The following is a 25,400-nucleotide window of genomic DNA, read 5'->3' on the forward strand; positions in this document are numbered from 1 at the left end:
ATGCGTACTTTCAATGTATGTTTGTGTTTCCGAGTCCACGCTTGTTCTACTCGTGCATTATAGGCCAACACATCAGGAGACAAGGATTTGGGGCAAGAAATAGCGGCTTTAATTTGTAAAGCCAGCGGAGAAGATGGTAGACCAATGTCCTGGAGAACCATCATCCCAAGTCAGAATTCAGGCTCTTCTTATATTAAAAAGGGGAAGCGGGAATGCTTGGTTGTTGCAAACTTGGTGTATGAATTCTTTGTTGTTAGAATCCTTTGTTCTTGCAGCTCTTCACCTGGGTCAGATCCGTGTAAACCTCCAACAAGCAAATGTTATTTTCTATTCTGTATCTTGTTATCTTTATACGAATGGAAAAGTGATAATATCCTTCAAAGTCAGAGCCTTGAGAATAGGGTCTCCTGTATATTTCAGGATCTAGGCAACATTGTTTCACAAAAGGTGCAGAAACAGCAAGACTAAGCCTAGGAAACAGGGCACATGTTTAAAGTCAAAGGAACAGATCTAATATGGAGTCAGATTTGTTCTTTCCTATTTCAGTAGTGCCATGGAGAAGGCACTGTGGGCAGCTTTCTGTAGGGTCCTGGAGGCTTTCTCTCTCAGCCTCTGTGCGCCTCTATTGAAAACCCGTCATCGCTATCTGGCCTGCTGGAAAACCAGTCCGCCTGTTTTGCCCTGAAGTTGTGTTCTGTTTATAACTCATCTCTACTCCTTGGAAAACAACTCAATAAAAACTCAGTTGGTTTCCCACCAGCCCTGAGCAGGGGTGAGGGATAGCATGTTATTATTTTATTAAAAAAATATATAAAAGAGTTTTAAAACAGCACTGGGCACATAGGAGAGAGACAATCAATGCTTCCTGGCTTAAATCGAAAATGATGACTCAGTGAGTCTATGGCTGCTGTATTTGCTGAGCTAGTTACTCCTTTGCTCCATTACACATTTATTTTAACTGAAAAAGAAATATATGCATATGGTTAAAAAAATTCAAACAGAGCAAAAAATACTCAAGTGAAAGAAGTTTTCCCTCATCCTCTGTTCTTACATGCCTCCCTGGAGATGCCAATGTTTACAATCCTTTATGTGCTTTTCCAGATATGCTATGCAAGTTCCCACCAATGTATGTAAATTCCTTTAAAGTTTTACTTATTTTTAACTTTAAGGGATTTAAATCCTCAAGTGGCTTCTGCCACAGTAATAGAAAAGAAAAAATCTGACTCCATATTAGATCTGTTCCTTTGACTTTAACCCTGTGCTCTGTCTCCTAGGCTTCTTCTTGCTTGTAAAACAATGTTGCCTAGAGCCTAAAATATACAGGAGAGCCTATTCTGAAGGCTCTGACCTTTAAGGGTATTTAACACTTTTCCAATCATATAAAGATAACACGTTGGCGAATAGAAAATAACGTTTGTTTTGTTGGAGGTTTACAGGGATCTGACCCAGGGAGATAGCTGCAAGAACAAAGGATTCTAACAAGAAGGAATTCCTACACCAAGAAGTTTGCAAAAACCAAGCACATAGGAAAGCAGCCTGAATTCTGACTTGGGGAGATGGTTTTCCAGGACATTAGTTTGCCATCTAGGTCTACAGAAACTTGCTATTCCATGCCCCAACACTTGGTCTCCCAACTTACTGGCCTGTCCTGCACTGAGGAGAATGAATTTGGACTCAATAACACTTCTACCTACCTAGCAAGTTGGACACTGGGACTGAGGGCAGCTCTCCCACACACAGGGGCCTACGGTGAGCCCTTGATTATTCCCCGAGGTTGGGGTGTGGTTTACCCAGGAGGGATGGGGACTCTACACCAACACTCAGGCAGTCTGCTCCTTCTGGGGCTCTGACATTTTACCTCCCGCTCCCTGCCAGCCCAACATTTGGGACAGTGGAGCTAAGGCAGAGATCGTGCCTGCCTGTTTCCCAGCGTGTAAAAGGGGAATATGTACTCTTCCCAAGGTAGTTCTGAGAAACAACACCTGCGGGTGCTTGGTTCCCTGAGCAACAGTAAACCTAGCTCCTTGTGGGGGCAACGGGTATGATACCCGTAGGGTTTCTGCAGAGACCTTAGCTGGAGGGCTGGGCCAGGGACGTAAAATATGAGCTGTGGGCAATGACGGGTAAGAGAAGGGTGTATAGGCAGGACTGCTGCCTCCTTCGGGGTGCCACAAGAGGTAAAACGCTTTCTCCCCATCTCTGTTACTCCCCTCCCAATTCCAGATAACTGCCTTCCCTCTGCTCCTCCTGTCCATGTGTCTCCCTCCACTTTTCCCCGCCTCCCCTCCTCCTCCCCTATTCTCCCTCCCTCGGTTCCCCTTCTCTCTCAGGACCCAGAGCGGATCGCTGGCCCTCCTGCGCATGCGCAGTTGCTGCCAGCTGGACCGCGGGTTGGAAGCTCCAGCTCCGAGCCGGGGATCGGCCCCAATGGCTTCTCAGCTCTGTCGCCCTGTAGGCCTTTGGCTACTGCCTGGGGCCGGGGCCTCTGGCTGTGGAAGTGCAAGGTGAGGGGATATCGGGAAAGGGGTGAGGCGGCTGCGGGAGGGCGGTCGGCGTGTCACAGCCCCCCAGGGCGCCAGTCAGCGTGTGTTCAGCTGGATTGCTCGGGCCAGACCCCTCTGCCCGCGCCACCTGCCCCGGCGCCCCGGCCACAGCTGTCCAGGGCCAGGTGTGTCCCTGCGCCTCTTGGCCCAGCCGGGCTCCCCTCAGTCCGCGGCTGGCGTCCGCTTCCCCTCTCCCGCCCGCGAGTCCTCCCCTCCCGGGCTTCCTCTCCTAGGCCGCCGACCCGTCCCCACCACTGGGCGGGCTGTGTCCCGGGCGGGCGGGGTCTGCACACCCGGACGGGGCGGGCGGCTTGGGCTGGGGCTGGGGCTGGCCTCCGAGCGGGGCTGCAGCCCGCGTCCCCCACCCCGCTCTCCCTGCCCCGCGACCCCGGGGCTGCCTTCCTCTCCCTTTCCCGATCCCTGAGGTCCAGATTAGCGGCGTGGGCGCTGCTCCCCAGGCTGAGAGCCCGCGGCTGTAACTCCCAGCTTCTCCTGGTGGAGTCGGGAAAAGGGAGCGGCAGTGCTGAGGGAGCTTCTGTCTCCTTGATCAGGATTTCTGCCCCAGGTAAGTACCTTGAACACTTTCAGGTGTTATGATGGCGGTGCTTGTTGATGTCACATGTTTTTATACTGAGAGGGATTACAGTGGTGAAAGCAGGGCTTGGTTCAGTTAAAAATGAGCTGAAGGCATGAGGCTGTCTCATCCTCCATCATTCACTCTCCCAGGGTGAAACGTGAGACCGTCGATCTTAAAAAGATACTTATAGTCCGTAACTAGTCCAGCCCAGCTACTGTGTGTTAACAGGAACAGCACAACCTGAGGCGTTGGAGACCCAGGGACATTGCACTCCTAAAGAGCTCCTGGCAAAATCTGGTTTGTTTTGGTTTTTTTTGTTTGTTTGTTTTACTTAAATTGTGGGTCAGACTAGTAGTATAGAGGGAAAAATAATTGGCAAGAAGGATTTTTTCATATAACAGCTTTATTGTGATATTGTTCACACACCATGAAGTCCACCCACTTGAATGTTACAATTCAGCAGCTTTTAGCATATTCACATTTGTGCAACCATTATTATTCCAGAACGTTTTCATCACATCAGAAAGACCAGTTGAAATACATGACCTATCCACCCCTTCCCAGTGGTGGTTCTAAAGAAGTTTCTTGGCTGTTCCTGACCATAAATTAACTTGTTACATTCCATGAAATATCTGGGAGGAATTCTAATCAGAATTGCAATGAATCTGTCTATCAAAGCAGGAAGAATTAATGTCTTTATGGCATAAACTTCTTCTACACATGAATATATCTGGGACCCTATCTTTTCATCTGTCCAGAGCCAGGCCTATGGGAAATCCTCATTAATTCTTGGGTTTGTGAATGATGAGATTCAATACATCATTAGATGGAACTGTAGCCTTTCACTGAAGAGAAAAGTAACCTCGTAGAAGCCAAGTGATTCTCTGATGGTTAGAATGAGTGACCGCCAGTGCTGGAGTATTCGAGTGGACTTGGTGCTTGCAGAGTTCTCCACCACCTACAGCTAAGGGGATTACCGTGTTCTTTTACTTTTTTTTTTCATGGCGTTGCTTTTATTTTTACTTATTATATAAAATTATTTTTTATTGAAGTGTTGTAAATTTACCATGTTAGCTTCAGATGTACAGCAGAGATTCAGTTATAAGCTTATGCATATGTATATAAATGTTTTTCAGATTGTTTCTAGTACAACTCATTACAAGAAATTGAAAATAGTACCCTGTGCTATATAGTAGGTCCTTGTCATTTATTTTATATTTATTAATGTGTATCTGTTAATCCTCCCTTTCCTGCCTGCTAACAACAGTTTGCTTTCTATGTCCATGAGTCTATTTCTAGCAGCACCGTTTTTGCTAGCAATATATGCTGGTTGGCTCTTTTCTGTTTCAGTAGTTCCATCTTATGTGTGGGCGTTTTTCTTCTGGTGGGCCTGTGTGTGGTTTGCACACGTGATAATAGAGATCTGTATTTGGGAGAACTCCAGGCCTCGTGTAGTCCCTCGTATGGAGCGCCCACTGAACTGATGCTTGAACTTGGAAAAAAACAGTAAATGTTGGAATTTCCACTATGGTTGAGTCTTCCAGGTTTCTATAACCTCTTTAGCCCACCTAAATTTTGGCTGCACCCAATACTGGATAATTTGGTGGAACTTCATGGTATGGTGGTGTAGAGACAGGGCCTTGTATGCTTCTTCTCTTTCCTTTTTCTAACAATCATTTTCCTGGGCCTTCCAGGTACTCCCCCAGAAGGGCCCAGGGCTGGCTTGGTGCTGCACTGAGGCAATATTTGTTAATAAGTCCCTTTCCTCATCTCTTCTGAGCCTCCATTTCCTTCTCTACACAATGAGGGCTTAGACTAGATAAGTGCTTTTCAGTTTCTTTTAAAGCCATGTTTCCTTTGAGAAACAGAAAATTCAAATCTCTCCTCCCATCACAACCCTTTAGATTTTGACACGTCCTCCAAGGAGTCACATAGCTCTTTGTGGTAAATTGATGTGATTGTGATTCCACGTGGCACAGAAAAGACTCTTCAGAGATTTATTGCAGGGAGAGGGCAGGAAAGGGGCAGTATGTCACACTTTCTTGTGTGAGCACTGGAGCAAAGGCTTGGGTTTAAATACAGTGTCTGATGTGGCATCTCTCTAATCTTGCACAATGTGATAAACCTCTATCCCTAGTTTCTTAATGTGTCAAGTTGGGGTGGTAATGTTTTAAGGCTTTTGTGAAACATTATACACATAAGCCATTTGTGTCTCGGTAGATACAAGACCTGCTAGAGAGTCGGAATTTCTTTAAAAATACATATATATTGTCCACATCACTCTGTCTGTGTGTATTTTGAAGTTCCTGGAGGGTGAGGGTTGAGTGTAATGTCCATCGTGGGACAGGTGGCCCATGGGTCTGTGTGCCTCAGATTGCCCCCTCCTCCCCAGTCCTCTTCCTCTCAGTCCAGGATGAAGTTCCCTAGTAGATTTACACACAGGTCTTGTGGAAATGGCTTTTCATTTTATTGTTTCACCAAGGAGGGTTGCCATCATGATCTCTGTGGTCAGGTTTTGGTGACCTGAAGGCTATGCAATTGGGGATTTCTATTTTATAAAAAGAAAAAAAATTACAAATACAAAATTAGACCTAGGTTGGTGGCAGGGGCTTTTGAAAGTGGGGACCATTAGCTTTTTTAGCTTCAGGTGCAGTGGCCTCTGGCCACGAGGACACATCCTCATGCTCTGAATTTGGAGGGACCAGTGGGTTCAGTGGGAATATTTACTGAGTGCATCTCATGGGCTGCGCATTCTCTTATTTGTACTGTGTGTTCCTTATTTGAGATGGTGAGCTGATTTAAACTCAATAGCCTCTTTAAAATAATAGACTTTTTATTTTTAGATGTAATGTAGATTCCCATGTAGTTGTAAGAGATAATATGGAGAGGGCCTATGGACTCTTTGCCCAATTTTCTTTAATAGTTCCATCTTGCAAAGTTGGGGTACTATTCATTCGTGACTCACTAACCCTTTTAGGTTTGTGTTATTGCCCTCATTTCTATTTATGAATAAACTGGTGTTGAGAGAAGCACACAGGTCTGCCCAGGTCACCCACGTGGTTAGTGAAGATTTGGGTGGAACGTGGGCTTGGCATTTCCAAGCAGTACCATTATGATGGTCTGTGGCAGGGAGCAGCATTCACTTTGCTTGTTTATTCATTAATTCAACAAACATTTATTGAATAAACTCTGTGGGTCAGATGCTTTCATAGGGTTATCTGATTCTTCAGCAGTATGGAGAATCAGGTAATGTTTTCTTTTTTTTTTTTTTTTAATATGAGAAAAATATCTCTGAGAGGTTATAATCTCCCCAAAGGAAAAATAGCTCATAAATGAGGGATAGTACATTTGTACAGTTCCTTCTTCTTATGCAAATGGTACCCTAGGCATTTTACATTTGCAAACTTCCATAATCCAGATATATTCTTGTAAGGCAAGAAGTTTTTTTTTAATTGAAGTATAGTCAAGTTTACAATGTTGTGTCAATTGCAAGGTGATTTTTTTTGAATTTTGAATGGAGAAAATATTTTTTGAGGGGGTTAATTAAGTTTATTTATTTGTTTCATTTTTCTAAAATGAGGTACTGAGGATTGAGCCTAGGTCCTTGAACATGCTAAGCACGTGCTCTACCACTGAACTGTACCCTCCTCCCCAAAGCAAGTTTTCTTACCCATTATTCTGCACCTTAGGAGTTCAAATAAATTGGCGTTGAAATCCAGATATTTTGATCCTACTATGGTTCTTTGCATTATATCCTGCTGAGGGGTGGGGAAGCAGTTCCTTTATTCATTCATTTATTCAGCAGTTTTGAGCACCGACTTTGCATCAGGGCCTGCCTAGGTGCTTGGAAACAGAAAACAAGAAATGATCCTTTTCTGCAGGGGATGGAAGCCTAGACCAAAAGCTGGGTAATGTGATCTGAGCTTCAGTAGCCATGTGCAGACGCTGAGGACAAACTTATCCCCGATTTGCTTAGACTTCCCTTGCCTTCTGGCTGGTGCACACCAGGTCGCCGCATCCCAGTGAGGCCCGCAGCCCACAGCACAGTATGTACATCGATTTACCCTCCCTTCTCGGCAGCGCCTGCAACATGAACGCCCCTGACTACATGCAGTGCGCTGAGGACCACCAGACTCTCCCGATTGTGGTCCAACCCGTGGGGATCATCTTAGAGAATTTCTTTTGCATCTATAATGGAATCTCCTTGGTGAGCCAGATCAGACCGTGCGGCTCCCAGTGGGCACTCTGTATCTACTATAGGTATCTCTATGCGCCCGAGAATGGATGGAGTGACTTCCAGACCCACCGCAATGTCATGGGCCTTGTCACCATTACTGACTGCCTCTTGGCCAAGACCTTCTAGAAGCTCCACGCACAGAGGAGCTGTATGGCACCACGCTCTACGACTCTCAGCTCTTTGTCTTTATGCTGTATGGGGAGGTGGCCGAGCAGCCGCACACCGACGTGGCCTTCAATCTACGAGGACTGCAGGGTGGTGGAGAAGAGGATCGACGACTTCACTGAGTCACTCTTCATCTTGCCCAAGTCCAAGTGGCTGGATGGGGACCCCGAAAATTCTGGGGAGAAGACCCCCCTCCTCTACATCCTATTTGAGAAGGAGGACTTCGTGGGACTGGACACAGACAGCAGGCAAGTCAACCTGAAGGCCGGGCCACCCTGGCTGTGTGACAGATTGCTTCCCTGCATCCAGAATGGGATCATCAAGGAGGAGGGCTTTCTTGTAGCCAAGGCGGGAAGGAGGTGTAGCCCGCCGGTTTTCAGACGTTTAAAACTAAATCCGCCTTTGTTTCAGAGAGATCCTTTTAGGGTTAGTGTGGACACTTACTCCCCTCTTTCAGCCAGGACACTTGGGGGGACCCCTGGAGTTGCTGTCCAATAGAGTAGCCACAGCTACTGTTGTTAGTAGTGCTGGGGAGGAGGCCGGTCTGAGCTGAGATGTGCTGTAGGTCAAATGCACATCAGACGCTGAAACTTGTCTAGTAAAAAGAATATAAACTATCTTGTTACTTTCTATATTGATTACACGTCAAAATGATAGTATTTTACATACAGTAGAATAAGTAAGGTCTGTTCTTAAAATCAGTTACTTGGTTTTTTTTTTTGTTGTTACATTTTAAACGTGGCAACTGAGAAACATTATTTACATGACTCTCATTTCATTCCTGTTGGACAGCCTGTCCTGGGACAGTTTCATCCCTTTGCTTATAAATGAGACTCTGAATCCCGAGACGCAGAACGAGGTGCTGGTTGAGCTCAGGGTGGAGTCGATGTCTCCTGCCTCCCAGGCCCAGCACCAGCACGGCTCAGGCCCTCTCCCCTGCCTGACAGCCACCATGCCAAGTTAGGGCATCAGAAACACTGCCAGGGGCTTCCGAATTAGCTCCTTACGCAGGGAAAGGCATGTCACGGTGTATGGGACACAGCAGGGAAAAATTCGTCCTCACTTTGTCCCTGTGATTAGGTCAAAGACCCCACTCTGCCTTGGAAGTGCAGATGATCTCTTCTGGGCTGCCTAACCCCTCACCCTCTACTATGTTTCCCTGTATATCTTTCAAGCTGTCCCACGGGCAGAAGAGGGTGAGACGTCTTTGCCGAGAGGTGGTCCCCCTTTACTGGGGAGAGTGAGGTGAGCTGTGTCCCCCCGGCCTACGGCCTCGGGCCTTGAGTCTGGAGAGCGCTCATGGCGGTCCCACAGGTGACGGTCGGAGGACATGGCACGTGCTGCCGGGCCCGCTGTGCAGGAGGGGCTCTGTGATTCTCTGTGATTCTAAGGTCAGATTCTACTTTCTTGTTGTTGGTAAGATGGAGGAGAAGATGCCAGAGAATTGATAAAAAGAAAATCCACACCAGTCCTGTGAATGACAGACACAGGGGATCCGTGTCCCACCTGCGTGTGGTGCCTGGCAGGCTCTGGAATAATTTTCACTTCCTCCCCGGACATTCCTCTATGGCTTAAGGAAGGGGAGAGGCATGTCGTGGCCATGATCTGTACTTGTCCTCACAGGGCCCTGTGATCTACATGCCCACACTACACTTCTGCTCCTTGGAGATGAGGTGTCAGGTTTAGGAAACTGGGCACTGCTGAGGGCATAGCTGCCAGAACCGTGCTACACCAAGGCTGGCTCCGTTCACCTCACCTGTCACCTCCTGTTGAGTCCTAAGGCGTCATTCAAGGTAGGTGCATCGGTGCAATGAAAGCAGGGACCTCCTTCACCCCCTGGACAGACTGGTGGGTGATCAGTGGAAGCCTGGAGCCCTGCCCCAGCCCCACGCCAGTGCCTCCTATTTTGTCATAGGAGGCACTGGTGACATTTTTGCTCAGCAACTGCTTGGCTCTGATTCTGCAGAGCCAACAGAGAATGCCAGCTTGTTTTTGCCTTTTGAAGTCTGCCCTTGGGATTTGGCGGAGTAGCTAGATGTGTGCTTAGCCCATAGTGGTTGACACTGTCACCATTATTTACCCAGAACCTCGTGTACCAGGCATGGCTGCCGGCATCAAAATACAGCAGCACATTAAACCTCCCTCCTGGTGGGTCTGTCTGTTCTGGTACCATAAGGGCTCAGCCAGCATCTGAACGTCAGTGAGATAACGTGGCCAGTGAGCTCGGGTCAAGCACGTTCTCCTCCAGTGACTTTTACTCCATTGTTGCTTTTACTATTACACAGTCATTAATTTTTTAAACAATGCTTTGGTTCAGGAGCAGAACCTAATTCTCCCCTGTTCCTCTTGGTGGGAGTGAGTAAAGTTGTCCAGCTTGAAATGCGACCACATTTTGTAGCTCAAAAGCTGTCTACACGCATCTAGGTGAAGTTTTGGTTTGGGGCGCTGACCACGTTGGGGTCCCCCGGCAGCATCGCTCCCCTCAGGCCCCTGCCTTCCCTGGATCAGGAGGTGAGGGTGGGTCTCACCGTCCCCGCGTCCCTGTCCTCATCACACTCACGTAATTTCTTGTAAATGCTGTCAAAGTCATTTTTGTTCTCGTGTGTTTCTAATTTTAGCTGTTCCTCTATTCCTTTTTCTATTTTCCTTTATCCCTTATACCACCCCGTGAGCATGTTGTTCGGTCTGAAAATGTGGGCTGTGCACACCCTGCATTGGAATAGCCAGATCGCCCTCTGTGCCGTCTCCATCGCTATAAAAAGCAAAAACTTAACAGTTGCCATGATTCGTATATTATCCTAGTCATCTTATTTTCTACTTTTTTGGAATTTTTGCTATGTTAGCACATCACCCACTGGAGTTTGATATATGTTAAAGTCCTTGCTTTGAGGAACCTATTAGTTCGTCCTTATATTTGGTAACAAATGCTCTCTTACTAATTTTGTTTATTTGTTTTGAAGAAGTGAGATGCGAATTGATTTAGGCGGCTGCTGAGGGATTTTTTTCATGGAGTATTTAAACTTGGAAAGTCAAAATCTGCAGCACCTTGCTTGATTCTGGCTTTTACACAAACGTGCTCGGCACACGGTTCCTGGCTGTCGCTGTGTGACGTGCGTGACGGCGCTTCCTGGCCGGCGGTCACTGGTGAGGAAGTGGCCGGCTCGGGGGTGAGCAGCTGCACGGGACGCTGTTGGAGGAAGCAGTCACCGGTTTTTTGTTTTTTGGTTTTTTTTTTTGCATTCACCTTCCCAGTGCCATTTACTTTACTTTGCATTCATAGAGGGGCAGGAGCGGGCCTAAAACCATGCCACTCTTTTGTTCCCTTTATGAGGCTGGTTTTTCTAAGTATCGGGAAAACTTTGCATTGTCCTAAGGAGCTGGTTCACTTGGATCTGGTGGACACAGGGACCCCTAAATGGGACCATAGCTTCCTCTCTGCTTCAGCCAGTGGGCATTCAGAGCCGGGTCTGTGGTTTGCCTCAGCAGCCGTGCAGGCCTCCCTGCACCGGCCTTTACTTTTACCCCTTTTTGGCAGTAAATAGCTGACTCTGTGTCTGTTGCAGCTGATGTCCACCACTGACGGCCGTGTGGTTATTTTGCGGTAGTGAGTCTCCAACACCCCTGTCAGCCGTGAAGGGACCTTGCATTCTCACCCCGACCCTGGTTCATCTCACCCAGGGAAAGGGCTTGGCCACCACCGTCATGCTGGACATGAGGCCTTGTTTCTCCTTTCATGCTCTGGTCCAAATGTGGACACTTCATCCTTCACTGACTTGGTCTCGCTTGAGACAGTCCAGACTTTCTGAAAGAGTCCATCACATTCTGGGGGGGAACAGAACAGAAGTAAGAGTCGCAAGTAGGAGTCTAGGCTGTCTGGGTTGGCAAATGCAGGCTGGGATCTGTGATGGCCGGTCTGTGCCCTGGAAACTGGCCTTTCCCGTGGCTCCCGAGAGAAAAGGGGTCGGAGCGAGAACAGACTTGCCTGGGTTCCTACCATCCTCATCTGCTCACTGACAGGAGTGTCAGCTAACTAGGAGCTCCCCCAGACCTCGGGCCCTTCAAACCTCAGATCACGGGAGATCCTTGAGTCTCTTCTTCTGGTCCTTCTTTGTGAGAATCCAGTGCCTTCTGAGGTGACTGGCAGCAGGAGATGCCTCCCCCTCCAGGGAACTCCCTTCGGAGGACTGTGACTCAGTGCACCTTGCTGTGAGCTTGTGGGTTTCCATCGTGCTCCCTGCAGAACCAGACTTGAGACTGGCTTAGCGATAGAAATAACAAGACTGATTCCAGGGCAGGGCCAGGTGGAGGGAACAGTGGAAATTGAATGTGACCTCAAACACCTAGGTGGGTGCTGGGGCTGTTACTAAAATGGGGAGCCTGGGAGGTACCTGCCAGGAATCGAAGTCTAGAGTAAATGGTGGACATAAGGCCTTTTTTTTTTGATATATGGCATTTTTAAGATGCCATTTGTCATCCAAGTTAGGACTTCCAAGAGGCACTCGTGTCTATGAGCCTGGGGCTCAGGTGAAGGAGCTGGACTAGAGATACACATTGGGATTCGTCATTCTTAGCTGGTGTTCACAGCCATGCAAGTGGATCAGCTCATCTCAAGAGGTGCAGACTGTGTCTGAGGGGGGGCAGGGCTGTGTCTGGTTTGGAGGAAAGCCCGGACCATGCAGCTTTGGTGTGTCAGACAGCGGCGTTTGTGATTTTCAGAGCAATGGCATTTATCCTTAAGGTTCTGGGGGGTGGGCAGGCCCACCCAGGAAGAAATCTGAAGAGAGGGTTTTGGCCACGTGTGCGCGTCTTGGGACGATGCAGAGGCTTCAGGGTCCAGAAGGGGAAACTCCTCAGAAGCTGGAGTCGGAGTGGGGAGTTGGGAGAATGTAGTCACACTCTCCTGTGATGAAGGGAGGGAGGCCTAGGGAGTCCGCACCCTAGCGGACTCTCTTTCCCACGAACAAAAGGCAATCAGACAGAAGATTTGAGGTAAGAAGGGATGGGCGTTGGGAGAGGAGCCAACCTGGAGAACGGTGGTTGAACAATTCTTGAATAGTCTCCCTGAAACATAGAGTTAAAAAAACCCAGACTCTTAAGAATATTGATAGTGACTGGGGAGGAGGCAGTTGTTTTTCTGACCTCCTAAGGGTAAGGTATGTATCCGGGGATATACAGAAGAATCGGGCAGTCTGTTCCTGGGGCTTCACCCTTACCAGGGGGAACAGTGCAAGTTTAAAGGGGGAGAAGGGCAGCGGAGGGAAACTAGCCAGGCCCCGTGTCACGTACCAGTCGGCCGCCCTACTTGCGTGTTGCATTCACATCCATGCCTCCCAAGTGGGCGGTGGCAGCCCCGTTTTGAAGATTGGGAAGCCTCCTCAGAGGTTTAAGGAATTGGTTCATTTAGCAGCTAGTAAATGCTGTAGCAGGATTCCAGCAGGGCCTTGTCAGACTTCAAGGGCATGTTCTCTCTACTAATTCCGGTTGTACCTGAAATGGTGAAGTGAGTCAGTTTCGGAGCCTTTCAGAGAAAGTACGCTTTAAGTGCCTCAGGACTGTTGCACAAAGCTCAGTGTTCTTTCATGGTTCAGAACCACCGCAGTGCTTTTTGCCCCACAGATGTAAGGTCTTACTCCTTTGACGATGGCGTGGTTGTAAATGACATACAGGTGCAAAACCACACTTAGCAGCTTCTGAAGGGAAACTCTCCTGTTCTCCCTTGATCGGCTTTCTTCCACGGGATGTAACTGTGCTGCAGCTAAGGCCTGAGCTTTCCGTATGGAGTGAGGGTTTGATATCCAAATTTAGCATAAAACAGTCAGATGGAGAAAATCGAAGATGACAATATATTTTGGGGTTTCATTAGACAAGACATACTATCTGTTAATGGCTCATAAAGCTAATGAAATTGAGTACAGAACATTGCATTTCTTACTTTCTACTGAGAGCTGTCTTCCAACATAAGGTTCTCTGCTTTGGAACTTCAGCTCAGCCACTAGGGCGCCTGTCATTTTGTTGGTGTGATTGCATTTACACAGTGCATGTAATCTGGGCTTCCTTAGCCCCAAACACTCCAGTGCAGAATCATAGGCTGTAGCCATCACTTAGTTATACAAATACTTCTAAAACTATATGATACCAAAAAAAATAAATAAATAAAAATAAAGAGAGAGAGGGAGATTGCCTTTATCAAAGTTCCTTTGGATTTTAACTGCAAAGTGTTGTTGAGCAGCTCTGGTTTCCTTTGGATATGAATATATACATTTCTTTGCATGTAACTTGGATTTCAGGCTTGAACACCAAGCTCTTGTTTTCCATGAGCCACAAAAATCATAGCCAAATGACACACGTATGAAACAGTTTATTCTTTTTATCTGAGACAGAATCCTTGAATTTGGGACTTGAGCTGCGACTTTCCTGTTTGCTCTTCCCACCCCTCTTGTCACCTCACTCCTTTTTCCCACGTGGCCTCCAAGAGGTCATGGTCTCATAGGAGCAGGTGGACAAATACCAGTTGGTCGCCAAGCAGTCCTGCTGTAGATGGAGCCAGCCAAGAGCTAAAGGACATCATCAGGGAGGACTTCCTGGAAGAAATTGGCTCTACATTCAGTTCTGGGGACAGAGTAAGAGTCAGCCAGGGGAAGGAATCAAGAGGGTGACTCAGGTGGCAGGAGCAGCCCGGGTAGAGGCCTGGAGGCTTGTGGGGTGGGGACTCGGGGAGACTGCCCTGTGTGGTCCAGGGTGGTGGGTGACCCTGCTTTGAAGGACACTGGAGAGGGCCTAGGGGTGGAGGGCTTTGGAGGAGCTTGGTTTTTACTAGAACTGACACAGAAGAGGCAGTGAAGGTTGTCAGCAGGAAGTGACCCTTAGGAGAGCAGCTCTGCCTGTCCTTTTGAGTCCCACCCCTTCATTCTTTTATTCACAAAACACGCAATTCTGAGTGTCTAGGGGAGAGGGGGTGGACCCACAGTAGTAAGCAAAATGTACTTGTTTCTTGAGAGCTTAGCAGTGTCAGAAGTTGACTTAGATTAAAATGTTTTATTAACACAGCAGGGCACCTAATCCAAAGTGCGGAGGTTGGAGGGAAGGAAGACTTCCTTGACAAACAGTTAAAATGAGCCTGGAGGCTAGTGGGAAGTAGCAGCAGGTCACGGGGCCCCTGAGGTCACTGGGGACCTGGTACTGAGGTGAGGATGGACAAGCAGGGTCGGGGGTGGGGCTAGAACTCTACCAGGGAGCCTCTGATGGGTTTGAAGTGGGGGAGATGTAATCAAATTTGTGCTTTGGGAAGGCTGCCTTGGCTGTGTGTGTGTGTGTGTGTGTGTGTGTGTGTGTGTGTGTAGTGGGGAAGAGGGGGAGGGTGTCACCAACTGGGTGGGTCATTAGAAGACCATTCACAGGCTCGGAGGCCACCAGTGGGAGAGGGGCGTCGGGACTGCTTGGGGACCGCAGGGGCAGAGTGGATGCCGGGTTTCCTTGTGTGGAGGGCTTGTTAGCGGGGTCGCTCTAGCGACACCATGTGGCTGGAAGTAAACAGATGGAGGCCGCCAGGTGGACTTACCTCTTCTCTCCTTCCCTGCCTTGTGTGATGATCTTAGCTCTGCCAACATATGGAACAGAAGAGCTAAGTTCCAGAGTAGCCCAGGACTTTGCTGGGCTCGTTCAAGTGAGAGCAGATAGGATTTAGGCTTGTGTTGAGATCTGTAAGTTAACTTAGCTAGAAACGTCCTGTCTTTTGGATTTTCATAGGGGTAGTAATTCTTGATAAAGATTGCTTTCTTGGTGAGAGGAAATTTAATACAACTGATGTCTTTCTCAAAAAATATCTTATCTTTAAGAAATTTAATATTCAAAATAATAGGAATATTTTAAAATGATAAACTAAGGCTTTCGTGTAGTTTCTTTGGTTTCTGAGTTGATGTGTAGGTAGACCCTTTGCATTACATAATAGCACATCTTTGACAGTATTTAAAGAGCTGTTAGTGAGCGCCCCCAATTTGAAAGCATCATTAAAGCTTGCTCTGAAATAGTGAAGTCATATAGGTCTTGTTTGCAGAAGCCAGATATTTGGTTTATAATCTGCAGCATAGCTCCCTTTATAAAATAATAATAGATTCAAAATTAACAAAGTGGAAAATAATTGATTTTTTTTAAAAAATGAAACATAAACTTTCTTGTGCTATTGTTGCAACTGGAAATTTTGAAAAGAAAAATCCTATTGTAATATCATCTAAGTGAAATACATATATGTCTGTCACATTTGAATAGTAACTGCACAGTGGTTTTTGAAGTCAGGATCATTCCAGCTCAGATACTGGCAGTGATGGTTGCTGGTTTTCAATGGAAGAGCCTAAATTTGCTTTCTTAGCTTTATTCTTTTCTTTTCTTTTCTTTTATTTTCTTTTCTTTTCTTTTCTTTTCTTTTCTTTTCTTTTCTTTTCTTCTCTTTTCTTTTCTTTTCTCTCTCTCTCTTTTTTTTTTTTGGTGGGGGTAGTGCGAGGGTTGAGTAGTGCTGTGCCAGCATGATTTGGGGGCAATTTGTGGGCAGATGTCGTGCAGCAGCAGTGAGATATTTCCATGCATTTTACTTTCCGGACATCACCAGGGAACATGTGTGGTTTGTGCCTGCAGGATGGGATGCTGCAGGACTCCCTGGTCCATCAATGTTATGTCTTGGAGCTGCTCCGGTCAGTGAATGATTTTCTGTGGCTTGGAGCTAATGTGGTCTGATGCAGATGATCAGATGTGTAACTAAAGTACTGTTACTTGAAATAAGAGAAAAGCTAGCAAAAATGTCTCTAAAATACAGGATGAGGGAGGAGAATTGGCTGAGCTGCTTGCAGTGGGGAATATTCTCAGGTGACTCCCTCACTGTGTCTCCTGTCACTATCCCCCACAGCCCTGCATGGCAGTCCTACTGAAGCAACCATGCACTTTCTCAGAAACGCGCTGAATTTCCTTGTGCCTCTGATTGTTCACTTTTTTTTTTGAAAGCACATCTTGCCCTTTGCTTAAATGCCATCCCTGCTAGCCACCACTTACACTCATTCTTCTGGACCTCGTCCATATATAGCTGCTGAATGAAAGAACAAAATGTAGTATCTCCATTTAGTGGAATATTATTCAGACATAAGAGTGAATAAAAAAGAAAAAATAAATAAAGGGGAATATGAAAAAAGCCATCTGCTCTGGGTAGTCCACCCTGACTGCTCAACCCGGCCTTTTCCCTTTGAAACCCCACCCCTTATACCCCACTCTACTATTTTTGATAGTATTTACCACCTTCTAATAAAGTTTAACATTTTCAAAAAAAAAGAGACATGCTGATACCACTTCAACATGGGAAAGCCTTGATAACAGCACGTTAACTGAAAGGAACCAGACACAAACAGCCACATATTGTTGATTTCAGTGATCTTAGAAATGCCCAGAATTGGCTCATGCAGTGGCAGAGAGCAGATGATGGTTGCAAGGGGCTGGGTGGAGGGGGGTTGTGGAGTGACTGCTAGTGACAGGGGTGTTCTATTGGGGTGATGAAGTGTTCTGGAAATAGATGGTGGTGAGGGCTGCACAACCGTGAGTGTGCAGAAGACTGCTGAGCGCTGTCTCTGGGAGTGCTTGTTGTTGGGGCGGCTTTATTTTGTTCTCATCCTGTAATGTGAAGGGTCATCTTGTGCTGAGACCATTCAACTCCTGTGAGTGGTAAGGCTAAGAGACTTTGCAGAGTCATGTTTCTTTTTTCCCCCTTGCTGAGTGCAGGCAAAAATGGTTTAAGCCTGAGAAAGTGCTCCATATGCAGAAATGTCTTTCAGTTTTGGCTGGTGTAAAAATCTTGTGAGCTTTTTAATCATTTAGGACAGTCTGTAGGGGGAAACAGCCTGTGAAGCCTGGGTGAGACTTGGAAGAGCCGCGCTACCCTCCCAGACACGGGTGGGGATTTCACCCCCATTCAGGCAGTGAAGGGCCAAGACCCGTGAGAGGAGTTGACAGTCATGAATATTTATGTGTATCCGCTGCTTCATCTTGGATATTAATTTCTAGCTGAGTCATTTTGTGGCGGCAGCCTCATCCTACATCAGGAATTTATAGTATCTGCTCTTTGAGGTGAAGAGCTGACAGACTTGATTATTTAACAGTCTATCTTGTATTGATATCTCAGATTCTTTTGTCAATCGCAAAACAGCAGAAATACAGACGTCCTTTAATGCCGATGTGACCTGGAGCAGGTTTAGTTTCTGTACCTCAGTGACCTTATCTGCGTGTGGGGAAGATGATAACAGTGCTTCCCTCAGAGGGGCTGGTGAGAGGAGACTGAGAAGCATAAATGGAAGACTTACACGAGATGCTCATGAATGACAAAATTTAGTGCTCTCAGCCTGGTGAGGCCTCAGGGGCAGAGATGTCAGAACAGAGCAGTCCTAGCCAGAGTTCGATCCGCATTGTCAGGTTTTATGATCACTATCACCACTGTGGGTTATCAGGTAGTTTTAAGACTTGGTAATATGAATTCATGAATAATGTTAAAGACTAGACAACTCAGATCCGGTTTACATAGTTCTCAAGATTTCCTGTGAGAAATGGATATTTTTTCCCCATCTTAAATCTGAGTGGATTCTCTAAAAAAATTCTGTAGTCCTCCATCTTTTTCCTTTAATTCTCCTTTTCTTTAAATAAAAGTTTTTAAATGGAGTTACTGGGGACTGAACTGAGGGCCTCATGCGTGCTGAGCACATACTCTCTCAACTGAGGTATACTCTCCCCCATAATTTTTTTAAACCTTACTTTCTTAGTATTCAGAGGTTAGAGGCCTCTAATTCTTTTTTTGGAGACTTGTCCATAAACCGGTAAATCTAAAATTAATGGACAAAATTTGGTTTATTAAAAAAATCATTAGAACTTTTATCAATCCATTCAAAAGGAAATGCTTATTGAGTTAAAATGTTTCTCCTTTATGGTGATTTCTAATTTTTGGTCTAGCTTAACTTATTAAAAGTAATCCTCATCATCATAATGACCAAGCTTGCTGTGAGTGGACACCTACCAAAGGCTAAACTGTTTTTCTCATGTTTTACTTCAAAGCAGGTGTTTGACGGTAGGTATCAATGTCTCCTTTTTGCAGCTGAGGGATTGAGAGGTGGGCAGCTTGTCCCAAATCAAACGCAGCTGGCGGTGCCTAGCTCGGTGCTGGAACCCAGGCTGCACAGGATGCATTCTCAATTTCTCCTCTGATCAGCCTCCCGTTGAGTGGTTTCCCGAACTCCTGTGAGTCCATAAATGACCGATTTTGGCGATCTCAGCCTGATGAGGCCTTCAAAGGAGAGACACCAGTGAGAATGTGAGACAGAGCGGCATAAATTAAAATTGTACATTTTCACAAATGTTGCATTCTCAGGTAATGACTTAAATAGTTTATGTTTTCTTTATATTAGTGCTATGTAAGCACTAAAAACAAAACATTAAAAATGATTATAGTGCAAAATAGGAGTGGGCTTTGAAAGTCCAATCATTGCTAATGATGTTGCTTGTTTTTCTCTAGTGGTGCTTATTGACAGAATAATTTACAATGACTGAATTTGTTTTATGTATGTATTCTTAGTATGGAGGAAAAGTTTGTCAGTGCATATTGAAAGTAAAATCTTTACTCTTTTCTTTCCTGATGATAAATATGTACGTTGTTTCCATGGCTTAAGTATATTTCCTCATTTGTGAAATTTGAGTGATGCCGTTTACCATGTCTGACTGTGAGAGGTAGACGCCTTGTATACAAAGCATCCAAGAGCTGCTTAGTAAAAATGTGCTGTCACAATGACAGATAGTTTAGAAGGATCAACTGTGAATACTAAAGAGGGTGGCTTGTTTCTGATGCATATTCAATATGGATATATATGAATATGGCTTAAAGTAACAAGGATTCAGGGTTTTGTGTGTGTGTGTGCGTGCAGTATGAAGTTTTAATGAAATCTGTATCATTCTATTGAGACAGGGACTAGTTAAATTGACTTAAGCAGACGACCTTGAAGATTATTTACACAGAATGTGTATTGTTACAACTCAGTGTTCATGCTGCCGTGTAACTATACACTCAGACATTTAAATTCGTAGGACTCTGACCAGAAGCATTAAGTTTAGAAAAATCCACATTGATCATTTTCAGGGAATAAGCTTCTCTCTTTTGTGATTAAAGAAAATTTTGATTTATTTTTCTGCACTCTTAATAGGTTTTAAAATATCAAAACATTGATTTGACATGTCAGCTTTTTTAATAGAAAAAAGCTCATGCTGTTTTAATATGTAAATAAATGTTTTTGTATTTCAATACACTTCTATGATTTCCTGGCTCTTTGAGAAGTATTTTGCAAGATACTTAGATTACCTCCTGTTGGAAAAATACAGACATGACTTTTATGAATATAGGCCTAGTACAGGTCTGTTGGTTTTTGCTACAGTGCAAGACATGAAGACTAGGAGAGCAGTATGTACTACATAAGCTTTTAGTTATCTGATTCTTGTTTCTGATCCACAGGCAATTTTTGTGTTGCACCTTTCCAGGCAACCAGGAAGGCCTTTTAAGCCATAGGTGGCGCTGTTGCACCTTCTTACAGTCTTAACTTTCCTCTTTGTAAAGGAAGTCTTAAACGTTTTTTTTTTTTTTTTGATTCCTTTGCTTAATGCTTCAGGGTAGCACAATGTCCATTATGTCTGACTACCTGGAACTATTATTCTGCTTATGTCTTAGTTTTATTCTATCATCTCGCTGTGAACATTTCAGACTTCCTGTGCAAACAGTTGCAACATCGGACTTTTCTTGCAGTGTTAGAAACCAGTGAGCCGGGATTTTATAAAAGAGCTAGAAGCGGCCTCTGGAGCACCTTAAAGCTGAAAAGTGTACTGAGTTCCCTAAGTATTATCCCCACCGCTGTGTGTCAATGGGTGGTAGGAGATTTGGTACATATACAAAGGGGTGTGGTGTTTTGACTTGGGTTTGTGTGCACGCGCTGCCACTGAGCTACGTGATCCTGAGTCAGTTTGTTCTGAGTTTTTCCCTCGTCTGTGAGATGGGGACATTCATTTCTGCTTTGTAGAATTGTGAGAATTAGAAATTATGTAAAGTGTTTAGCACAGTGTGTATGACAAGAGGGCTCATAATCTTAACTGCTATTTGGTGTGAAGCCATCATTTGATAGTCTTTGGCAATTACTGAGAAACAGGAAAATAAGAAAAGCTGGTTTTATGATGAAAGATATTTGAGGAGGTTCCATAGTTCCTATACACATAATTTAGCATCAGCAGAGTCAGGACAGTTACACAGTCGCCCTGAACCAATGTTAAGCCACAGAATTTTTGTTACTTCATATATGTTGGGGCTTAAGGGGACCCAATACTTATACACATGTTGTGTCCAGCAGCCAACTGAGAGATGACAAAGAAGAACAGGCAGGCGATAAATGTCTCCTTTATTACTGATGAAGCCACGTTCTCCATGAAATTCAGGGCTGTGGGAGAGTGAGTGTCATGACACTATGTCCCAGAATTAGAGACTTACGCAGTCCCAGGTAACTCTGGTCCACAGCGAGCATTCCCTTGAGAGATTCTGACCCATAATGCACAGGACTGTCTTGCCATGGAACTGAGCATCCCGGCTGCTTCCTAAGGGTGGCCAACACTGGAGGGGAAGGAAAGCTTTCATATGCCCTGCTTGTCTCCCCGGACTCACACCTCAATCTGTTAGTGTGAGGAGGGCTAGCCGTGGGCCAGTGGTCAGGGGTGTGAAGGGAGAAGCAGTCTCCCATGGACCAGAGGAGTGGGGAGGAGGGAATCCCCCCTCAGTTTAAACAGGTGGTGGCTTGAAACAGAAGGGTGCTCCTCAAGAGTTTATAAGAGGGGAAATAAGGATTTCCTTTGGGACTCAGAATAGTCATGAAACACAGAAGATGATTAGATGGGAGACTTGTAAATCACTTTCTTATTAAATTGAAATTTGTTGGGCACCAAAAATGTGCTACATTCTTTTCTGAGAGTTTTACAGAAATGAATCCTCCAATTTTCACAACAAGTGAGTAAGAAAGATTTGATTGTTATCCCAGGTTTACAGTGTGGAAATTGAGGCACACAGAGGGTAAGTAATTTGGCCAAGGTAACAGAGCTAGTAAGTGGCAGAGCTGGGATTTAAATCCTGGCTATCTGGTTTCCAGGCTCCCAGGGATGGGCTTTGGGTGTTTACAGGTATCTGCATCCCTGGATCTCTGTACCTCTGCATCAGTTAGACCAGAAAGGACAGGGAAAGTGGAGTTATACAGGTGCTCACAGTCGTGTCTCAGCCACTGTCCATGGAGTGTGCCCCGTGATTGGCATTAATTGTTTTCCAGGCAGTAGATCTGTTCTTATAACAGAAATTTAGTCCATTGAGTTAATCTAGAAACCCTTCCTGCTCTGCTTCTGTCCACGCTTGCCATGTGACTGCCTGCCCGAGACTGGGCCGTGGAGGAGAATCTGTACTCATGGTTGAACTCTGATATTTCAATCTGGTTTGTAGTTTCACATCTCCTGTTACATTAATAAATTAAATTTCTGGTTTTCTTGCATCAGTGTGTCATAAGTTTGCTTAATGTGAAACCAGTCCATGGGAGCCCAGGGGTGCTGACGGTATAATTTCTGAGCATGTGGCATTTCTACCCGTGCAGAAATGGCTGGAGGATGTCCACCTTCCTCACTGATTTCTCCCAGCAGCAGGGTCCTCTCCCACCCCCGGATGTGAGGATGGGATCTCTCTGAGTAGGCCATTCAGAGGCCGAGTCCACCAATCCGAAAATGATGAAGTACCTGGAAGTGGGTTTAATAGAAGACAAGGGCTTCCAGGTTGTCAGATGTGCTGTTCGAGTCCATTTGGTGAAAAGCTGTCCACTGTCTGTGGTTGAGCTGCTTCTTTGCTGTTTAAAAGTCTGTATTACATGAAGGGATTTTAAAAAGCAGAAAGGTGTGATTTCAGGTGGTACATCCGCACCGGTGAGTAGTGCTGGATGACCGCCTGTGTGAGGAATAGACAGAGTCTTACAAACTTCATAAAACAGCTTTTAAAGCTCTTCCATCTGAGTGCACTTCGTATGGGGTCCAGTTCATGACTGGTCGCGCTGAGAGGGCACGTAACTGATGATGGCAGAAAGGACACGGAGGCATCAAAAAGGTCCCAGACATGTTCTGTGTTTAGAGGATGGGGCACAGAGTAATATATTTGAGATGGTTTTTCATTGAACACTTTTGAGTATTTTCTAGGACTCCCCAATCCCCCATGGTTCCATGCAGCTGGGTGTCCCCTCAGTGCAGCTCTGTCAGCGCTTGCCCTGGGCTGACGCGGTGTCACGGGGAGCAGGACGGTCAGTGTCCCCGGCTCCTCCGAGCTCCGTCTCCTCATCCGCAGAGCCGGGTTTCTCATCCGTGTCTACTTAGTAGGATTGCTGAGAATCACACGTGATGGTTGTCAGGTGTGATTTGTGGTTGTCTCTGTGATTGGCGTATAGTCAATATTTGATAGAAACACTTGTTTTTTATTATAATTGTGGCTCCTAGATTGCAGTGGTTTTTAGTCTGCATTTATTTTTTTATATAAATTTATTCTTATTTTTAAGTAAGCACTTGTATTTATTTATTTTCATGAAGGTACTGGGGATTGAAGCCAGGAACATGTGCGTGCACAACAGGTGCTCTACAATGGAGTAATACCCACCCTCCTTGTCTGCACTTAAAAATAAATATTTCAATACACAAAATATTTCTTAAACACCATCATGGGTCCTATTTTCTGCATAGACAATTGAATACATATGCCATCTCAATAAGAATAAATGTCATAGGGACATACCTTTCTAAATCTGTTTACATGTTTTAAAACGATCATAGCTAGTGAAAAACACGAGTCTTGGATCCACTACTTCTTAGGGTCTGCTTTGCCATCATGGGGAATTACATTCTACAGAGAAGGCTAATTGGATCTCATTGATATTTGGATGATTTTGCAATGTTCAAGGCTTTCAAAAGCTGACCGTTTTGTATTTTAAACTAACTACAAAGTTATCTTCTAGAAGTTGTAAGTCCTTAGCTTGTGAAGTGCCCAGTAATTCAGTTTGTATATGTCTGTGTCTCTGTGAACGTGTATGTGTGTGATTTCAGGAATGTAGCAATAAGTTCCATATAGCCTTCTGAAATCTTTCTCCTCCAGTTCAAGGTGTAGGTATATATTTACACAAATAAATTGATACTCTTTTGTGATTTGGCATATTGGTGGGAATAAGAGGTTCTCATAATTGTTTCAGAAGGGTTGGGGAGCATGAGCTTAGAAAATGGGAGGAGATAGAGGCAGGGAGGTTCTTTAAACTTTGTGCAAGATGAGAAACAGTAGCTTTTCTTTTTTCTTCTAAAGCAAACTGGCACTGAATTGTAACATACTAATACTCAGAATTGCTTTTCTGATCAGAGACAAGTGCCTCAGATTTTTCAAGGCAACATGAATGATGAAATGTGTTTTAGCAGTTATCTTTAAAAGTAGTTTTATTTTTCAAGTATAAGTCTATAGACTGTTCTTTTTTTCCAGCTGTACAAGAATTTCTCATTGATCCAGGTACGTGATCAATGTGTTTAGTTTCTTTGGGTTATTTATTTTTTTTAAGTGCTTGATTCATTCTGGTGTGAATGAATGTTTAAAATTTCTGGATTTTGATCTTTAAAACTTGCTGATTTATCAGAACTGCAAAAAACCTGATGTTTGTTCCTTGTTTGGTGGGGCAACCTATTGATTTATGTTGTCTGTTATAGAGGGAAATTCTTCCTCTAGCCTGTAGATAATTAAGTGAATGGTTTGCAGTGTGCCTTAAAAATTATTTGAATGCATTGAGCATGTTTGTCCAGTGAATTTTGGATTGAGTCATAATAATGACTTTGCTTTGATTCTGTGGCTTTTGTCCTCTCCACAAGAATTTGAATTCTGTTGCATTTTGTATTCGTGTTCTTAACAGGGGAAGGAATTTTGCATTTTTTACAGAGGTGGGTTTTCCTATCCCCTCTGAATTCCTTCTGTAATTGATACAGCGAAAATCTGTTATTGCAGTGCTTAATTATTTCATAAAAAATTTTTTGGCTTAATCAGAAACAATGACAAAGAATGATAATAAAAAATACGAAAACCTTCCTTCCTTTGAAGAATAGAAATGAGGTGGTCAGGCTCACGCATGCTTTGTACCTGACACACTTACTCTCATGTCATTGTGTATCATGAGTCGGAGATGGAGTTGCTTCAGGTTTATAGATTTTTGTTTTAACATTTGTGTTGAATTCATTCTCTAGGCATGATGATTCCTGTTGCCTTTGTGGAAAGTGTAGATGAAGGGAAACAAATGCTTTGTTTTGTTTTCAGGAGGCCTGAGATGCTGATGAGAAAAGAGTAGAGGGTGGGCTGAGGAAAATAGTGATAGACCCTCACCTCCAGGCTGAAATTGATGAACAAAGAAATCAATTAAGTGTATTGGTATTTGACTAATAGAAGTCAGACAGCCCAGACTGTCTAGTTATACCCAAAGGAAAGTACTGAATTCACCTGCAGAATTAGGTGCTTTACCATGTAGAAGCAGCTTAGAGCAATCAGAAAAATCAGTCTTATGATGAGATATAAAAAGAATATAATATCTTTTATTTCTGAAACTTTTCTACATTATGTTGTGTAGAGCTAAAATTAAGTTTCAAGCACCAGGAGTTAAGAGTTTAGGTGGTTCTGTGGGATCGTTATTCAGGGATGTGTCTAGACCCTGCTGGAGTGGCCGAAGCTGGCAGGAAAAGATCCAGAGCCAGGATTTGTCATCCTAGGATGTCCTCCATAATGGTTCCATGTGGGAGC

The 25,400-nt window shown here is 44.9% G+C and overlaps 1 protein-coding gene across 1 annotated transcript in view; it reads left to right on the forward strand.

The window, feature by feature from the left end:
• Positions 1-1,448: 1,448 nt before the first annotated feature.
• Positions 1,449-25,400, forward strand: part of LOC140693510 (uncharacterized) — a 58,932-nt gene continuing 34,980 nt past the window's right edge. The window contains exons 1-5 of the mRNA XM_072957330.1: positions 1,449-1,749; positions 2,224-2,504; positions 3,030-3,108; positions 3,349-3,417; positions 24,105-24,131. Of these exons, the coding sequence (XP_072813431.1) occupies positions 1,557-1,749; positions 2,224-2,504; positions 3,030-3,108; positions 3,349-3,417; positions 24,105-24,131 (649 nt within the window). The 5' untranslated portion in view covers positions 1,449-1,556. The remainder of the gene's footprint in view (positions 1,750-2,223; positions 2,505-3,029; positions 3,109-3,348; positions 3,418-24,104; positions 24,132-25,400) is intronic.

This window comes from Vicugna pacos, unplaced genomic scaffold, assembly GCF_048564905.1.
Source record: "Vicugna pacos unplaced genomic scaffold, VicPac4 scaffold_19, whole genome shotgun sequence".
In the NCBI taxonomy this organism is placed as follows: Eukaryota; Metazoa; Chordata; class Mammalia; order Artiodactyla; family Camelidae; genus Vicugna; species Vicugna pacos.